The sequence below is a fragment of the Oncorhynchus clarkii genome, chromosome 4 (genome assembly GCF_045791955.1).
Source record: "Oncorhynchus clarkii lewisi isolate Uvic-CL-2024 chromosome 4, UVic_Ocla_1.0, whole genome shotgun sequence".
In the NCBI taxonomy this organism is placed as follows: domain Eukaryota; kingdom Metazoa; phylum Chordata; class Actinopteri; order Salmoniformes; family Salmonidae; genus Oncorhynchus; species Oncorhynchus clarkii.
The window spans coordinates 389628-396576 of NC_092150.1; the positions used below are offsets into that span (position 1 = coordinate 389628).

Consider the following 6949-nt stretch of genomic DNA (forward strand, 5'->3'; position numbering starts at 1 on the left):
CTCTGGCGGCTCTGGACAGGCGGGAGCACCTGTAGGGAGAAGACGGAGAGACAGCCTGGTGCGGGGGGCTGCCGCCGGAGGGCTGGTGCGTGGAGGTGGCACCGGATAGACCGGAGCGTGCAGGCGCACTGGAGCTCTTAAGCACCGAGCCTGCCCAACCTTACCTGTTTGAATGCTCCCCGTAGCCAGGCCAGTGCGGAGAGGTGGAATAGCCCGCACTGTGCTGTGCTGGCGAACCGGGGACACCATGCGTAAGGCTGGTGCCATGTATGCCGGCCCGAGGAGACGCACTGGAGACCAGATGCGTAGAGCCGGCTTCATGGCACCTGGCTCGATGCCCACTCTAGCCCGGCCGATACGAGGAGCTGGAATGTACCGCACCGGGCTATGCACACGCACCGGGGACCGTGCCCTCCACCGCATAACACGGTGCCTGCCCGGTCCCTCTCGCTCTCCGGTAAGCACGGGAAGTTGCCACAGGTCTCCTACCTGAACTCGCCACACTCCCCATGTGCCTCCCCCAATACATTTTTGGGGCTGCCTCTCGGGCTTCCAGCCGCGCTGCTGTGCTGCCTCCTCATACCGGCGCCTCTCTGCTTTTGCTGCCTCCAGTTCTGCTTTGGGACGGCGATATTCCCCTGGCTGAGTCCAGGGTCCTTTGCCGTCCAGAATCTCCTCCCAAGTCCTCTCCTGCTGCTGCCCGTTACCACGCTGCTTGGTCCTTTGTTGGTGGGTGGTTCTGTAACGGCAGATCTCCTCTTCGTCTGAAGAGGAGTAAGGATCGGACCAGAACCACCCACCCCAACAGTGAAACCCAGGCTACCTAAGTATGATTCTCAATCAGAGACAACTAACAACACCTGCCTCTGATTGAGAACCATACTAGGCCGAAACAGAAACCAAACATAGAAAAACTAACATAGACTGCCCACCCCAACTCACGCCCTGACCATACTAAATAAAAACAAAACAAAGGAATAAGTCAGAACATGACACAGCTGGCACTAAGACAGCATTGAATGAGCTGTATTCCGCCATAATCGCTGCTGCTGTCCCTTCTTCACAACGCTGTCTGTGTGGGTGGATGATTTCAGTTTGTCCGTGATGTGTACACCGAGGAACTTCAAAACTTTCCACCTTCTCCACTACTGTCCCATCAATGTGGATAGGGGTCTGCTCCCTCTGCTGTTTCCTGAAGTCCACGATCATCTCCTTTGTTTTGCTGACATTGAGTGTGAGGTTATTTTCCTGACACCACACTCCGAGGGCCCTCACCTCCTCCCTGTAGGCCGTCTCGTCGTTGTTGGTAATCAAGCATACCACTGTGGTGTCGTCTGCAAACTTGATGATTGTGTTGGAGGCGTGCATGGCCACACGGTCATAGGTGAACAAGGGAGTACAGGAGAGGGCTCAGAACGCACCCTTGTGGGGCCCCAGTGTTGAGGATCAGCGGGGTGAAGATGTTGTTACCTACCCTCACCACCTGGGGGCGACCCGTCAGGAACTCCAGGACCCAGGGTCTCGAGCTTAATGATGAGTATGGAAGGTACTATGGTGTTAAATGCTGAGCTGTAGTCGATGAACAGCATTCTTACATAGGTATTCCTCTTGTTCAGATGGGTTAGGGCAGTGTGATTGTGATTGTGTCGTCTGTAGACCTATTGGGGCGGTAAGCAAATTGGAGTGGGTCTAGGGTGTCAGGTAGGGTGGAGGTGATATGTTCCTTGACTAGTCTCTCAAAGCACTTCATGATGACGGAAGTGAGTGCTACGGGGCGGTAGTCATTTAGCTCAGTTACCTTAGCTTTCTTGAGAACAGGAACAATGGTGGCCCTCTTGAAGCATGTGGGAACAGCAGACTGGGATAAGGATTGATTGAATATGTCCGTAAACACACCAGCCAGCTGGTCTGCGCATGCCCTGAGGATGCAGCCTTGCGAGGGTTAACATGTTTAAATGTTTTACTCACGTTGGCTGCAGTGAAGGAGAGTCCGCAGGTTTTGGTAGCGGTGGCACTGTATTGTCCTCAAAGCGAGCAAAGAAGTTGTTCAGTCCGTCTGGGAGCAAAATCCTGGTCCGTGACGGGGCTGGTTTTCTTTTTGTAGTCTGTGATTGACTGTAAACCCTGCCACATACCTCTTGTGTCTGAGCCTTTGAATTGCGACTCTACTTTGTCTCTATACTGACGCTCAGCTTGTTTGATTGCCTTGCGGAGGGAATAGCTACACTGTTTGTATTCGGTCATGTTTCCGGTCACCTTGCCCTGATTAAAAGCAGTGGTTCGTGCTTTCAGTTTCACGCGATTCCGCGGTCAATCCGCGGTTTCTGGTTTGGGAATGTTTTAATGTTTGTTGTGGGTACGACATCGCCGGTGCACTTGCTAATAAACTCGCTCACCGAATCAGTGTATTCATCAATGTTGTTGTTTGACGCAATGCGGAACATATCCCAATCCACGTGATCGAAGCAATCTTGAACCGTGGAATCAGAATGGTCGGACCAGCGTTGATCAGACCTGAGCGTGGGAGCTTCCTGTTTTAGTCTCTGCCATCGATGTGTCTGCTTGGGGGGGAATATATGCGGCTGTGATTATAATCGAAGAGAGTTCTCTTGGTAGATAATGCGGTCGACATTTGATTGTGAAGTCAGGTGAACAGAAGGACTTGAGTTCCTGTATGTTGTTATGATCTTGTTAATCATAAGGCATACCCCCCCGCCCCTCTTCTTACCAGAAAGATGCTTGTTTCTGTCGGCGCAATGCGTGAAGAAACCAGCTGGCTGTCCCGACTCCGATAGCGTGTCTCGAGTGAGCCATGTTTCCGTGAAGCATAGAACGTTACAGTCTCTTATGTCTCTCTGGAAGACAACCCTTGCTCGGATTTCACCAACCTTGTTGTCAAGAGACTGGACATTGGCAAGTAGTATGCTCAGGAGTGGTGCGCGTTGTGCCCGTCTCCGGAGCCTGACCAAAAGACTGCTTCGTCTGCCCCTTTTACGGCATCGTTGTTTTGGTTCGCCGGCTGGGATCCAATCCATTGTCCTGGGTGGTGGGCAAAACACTGGATCCACTTCGGGAAAGTCAATGACTTTGTAAGTGAGGAGCACAGATAAGTAGGCAATAATCCAAGCACAAAAGATATTTCAGTGTTTCAGGCTTTTTGTTGGAGGGTAGGGCCACCTCACCATGTTCTGTAGATCACAGTGATGGGTGAGTGGTCTTGCATTAGTTCTAAATCTAAGTGACTTGTGATACACAGTGCCCAGTATCTGAAGGATGCTGGCTGAGGTTTGCATGTGTCTTGTCTTTGGCATCATTAAAAGTGAAGACTTATTTTATCAAATCGATTCTCTGAAATTATTATTATTATTATTACGTGATTAAACTAATAATGTACATTTTATTAACTAGGAAGTCGGGGCACCACGGACAATCTTCAGATTACAGTTATGCTTTTCCGAATATAACTCTTCAGATATTTTAATATCTAAACAATTAGTCTTCTATTAATGAATTATTATTATTCTTCTATTAATGAATTATTATATCAGTCTCATCTGAATGTCGTAAATTGTTGGTTATCTGCATGAACCCAGCCTTTGCTATAAATCATCCATACACCAGTTGGCTTAATCATTTATTTACTAACTAAATAATCACAGAAATGCACAAACAGTAGATATTGGTTACTAAAAATGATAGAGAAGATTCCCTAGTGGGCTAAACTGATATGACGGCTTGGTGGACAAATGGAAGGGGGTGGGACTGAGAAAGAGCGGGAAAGACAAAAATGGATTCATTACACAGTCTATAATTATATACATTGAAATGCTAATCCTTCACACGTGAACGGCCGCTCATTCGGGAATAATTGCAAGTACATATTTATGGTGTATGTCATTGTTGTCTTCTCTTTTGTAATCCAGTCCGTCTGCTGGAGAGTTCATCCAAGTCTTTCTTTCTGTTTCCCTGAAGATCAAAGTATTTCGTGGTTAGAATGGATACTTCAGAGAACCATTCAGAAATGATCTCATAGACTAGGTGTTTCGGCGGTTGTCGGTATTCGCATCCCAGGTTTACCTCATTTTTAGCTGCAGACTAGTAATTAGTATCTAAGATTTGCTCTTATTCTGAAGGAATCGATAGTCTCTGAGTTTAACCATTTCCAGCCGTGTAGGCAATGCTCCACGTGGTATTCTGTCCTTCGTGAGGTCACCAAATGAAACACACTCAACATAGCTGTCCCTTAAGTGTCCACGGACCCTTCCCACATTCTTACAAGTGGACATATAGTTTACTTTTCCCATTTTGGGGATTTAGGAGTTCGTCCACGTGAAATCCTGTGTTCACTCTGTGGTCTCTCTCTCTGCATGGCCAGGGGGAGAGAGTCTCCGCCAGGAATTTACGACCTGAGATAACAGAACCTGGGTGTAGGAGAGAGTGAGAGAGGGGGAAGCCATGATCTATACCCAGAAAGGGCCACGTCATGACACATGTAAACTATATTAGGTCTTTCCTGACACATAAAGAAACAAGATTTATTCCTGAAATAAAACCCAACTTTTGAGATACAAATTGTATGTGCTGTTTAAAACGACATTTTTAATCTATCCAGATACCAAGATAAGAGGCCACCCTTTCAATGTGTTGATAATTTACTGTTAAAATCTGTCTGCTTTGAGATTGGAAAAAAATATGAACCGTCTTTCCATTGGTGAATTTGTTTCTGAATGTCGTCAAATTATGAAAAGCATCTTCAATTTAGAGGCACGGGATTGTAGCAGTATAGTAGTAATATTGTGTATAACTGTGTCTGACATGACTCCGTATGGTAAAGAATATGAGGTGGCAGTAGTGTAGTAGTAGTGCTAGTATTATTGTCTCTAACAGGACTCTGCATGGTAAAGAATATAAGGTGACAGCAGTAGCAGTAGTGCAGTAGTAACATTATGTATTATTGTGTCTAACAGAACTATGCATGGTAAAGAATACAAGGTGACAGCAGTAGCAGTAGTGTGAGTAGCTAGTAGTATGGTAGTAATCTTGTATATATTATTGTCTCTGACAGGACTCTGCATGGTAAAGAATATGATGTGACAATAGTCATAGTGTAGTAGTAGTGGTATTGATGTAGTAGTAATATTATATATTGTTGCAGGACTCTGTATGGTAAATAATACGAGGTGGCAGTAGTAGTAGTATTGTAATAGTGTAGTATTAGTACTATTGTAGTAGTAGTAGTATTGTAATAGTGTAGAAGTAATATTATATTGTATATTCCTGCAGGACTCCGTATGGTAAAGAATATGAGGTGACAGCCCACACCTTCCTGGACTCCCATAAGGCCGAGCGAGACATCAACCATTGGCTGCTGCTGACCGCTGACCCTGCAGGGGCCGGGCTTACTCTACTGGACCACCCATAGACACACAATGGCACTTAACACACACACACAAGGGAATATTAAATTAAGTGGCACAGTCTCAATAAAGGTTTGATTCTGATCATCTCGTTTTTATTACTGCTCTCAGAAAGTGGGAACGTCACCACCATCATCATCACCACCACAGTCATCATAGTACAGTGTACCGGGTTACTGGGTTAGTACAGTGTAAAGGGTTACTGGGTTAGTACAGTGTAAAGGGTTACTGGGTTAGTACAGTGTAAAGGGTTACTGGGTTAGTACAGTGTACCGGGTTACTGGGTTAGTACAGTGTAAAGGGTTACTGGGTTAGTACAGTGTAAAGGGTTACTGGGTTAGTACAGTGTAAAGGGTTACTGGGTTAGTACATTGTAAAGGGTTACTGGGTTAGTACAGTGTAAAGCATTACTGGGTTAGTACAGTGTAAAGGGTTACTGGGTTAGTACAATGTAACGGGTTACTGGGTTAGTACAGTGTAAAGGGTTACTGGGTTAGTACAGTGTAAAGGGTTACTGGGTTAGTACAGTGTTAGCTAACCAGCCTGCCAGCTTAGTGGAGTCTGCCACTAGTACAGGCAGTTTAGTCAGCTCAGCTATCCCCATTGAGACCAGGTCTGTGCTAGGTTGGGCAAAACTAAACATTCCGGTGTTCGCCTTAGTAATCTCACTGGAATAAAGACCTCCTCCATTCCTGTCATTACTGAAAGAGATTATGATGTTGCACATCTCAAAATAGGGCTATTTAATGTTAGATCCCTCACTTCCAAGGCAGTTATAGTCAATGAACTAATCACTATTCATAATCTTGATGTGATTGGCCTGACTGAAATATGGCTTACGTCTGATGAATTTACTGTGTTAAATGAGGCCTCACCTCCTGGTTACACTTGTGACCATATCCCACCTGCATCCCACAAAGGCGGAGGTGTTACTAACATTTAACCTGTCTAGGACACAGGTTCCGCTAACGGAATGCCCCCCCCAACATTCCAAAAGGCAGCGCGGGAAATTCAAAAATATTTTGTAGAAATATTTAACTTTCACACATTATTATTATATATACACAATTTTTAAAATGTCCTGGTCTTAGTATTTTGTGTTTTCATTAATAATTTGGTCAGGCCAGGGTGTGACATGGGTTTTGTATGTGATGTGTTTTGTCTTGGGGTTTTTGTTAGGTATTGGGTTTGTATTATAGTAGGGGTTTCTAGCATAGTCTATGGCTGTCTGGAGTGGTTCTCAATCAGAGGCAGGTGTTTATCGTTGTCTCTGATTGGGAACCATATTTAAGCAGCCATATTCTTTGAGTGTTTCGTGGGTGATTGTTCCTGTCTCTGTGTTAGTTTGCACAGTTCACGTTACGTTTGTTGTTTTTCGTACTGTTCGTGTTTCTTCTTTATTAAAACTGTATCAGAATAACCACGCCGCATTTTGGTCCGCCTCTCCTTCACCTAAAGAAAACCGTTACAGAATCACCCACCACAACAGGACCAAGCGGCGTGGTAACGGGCAGCAGCAGGAGCAGCGTAAT

General features: G+C 45.6%; 1 protein-coding gene across 1 annotated transcript in view; it reads left to right on the forward strand.

Annotated features, from left to right (window-relative positions):
• The window catches only part of LOC139407520 (cilia and flagella associated protein 161), a 30688-nt gene extending 25238 nt beyond the window's left edge, over positions 1-5450 (forward strand). The window contains exon 9 of the mRNA XM_071151321.1: positions 5284-5450. Coding sequence (XP_071007422.1) covers positions 5284-5422 — 139 coding nt within the window. The 3' untranslated portion in view covers positions 5423-5450. The remainder of the gene's footprint in view (positions 1-5283) is intronic.
• The last annotated feature ends 1499 nt before the right edge of the window (positions 5451-6949 follow it).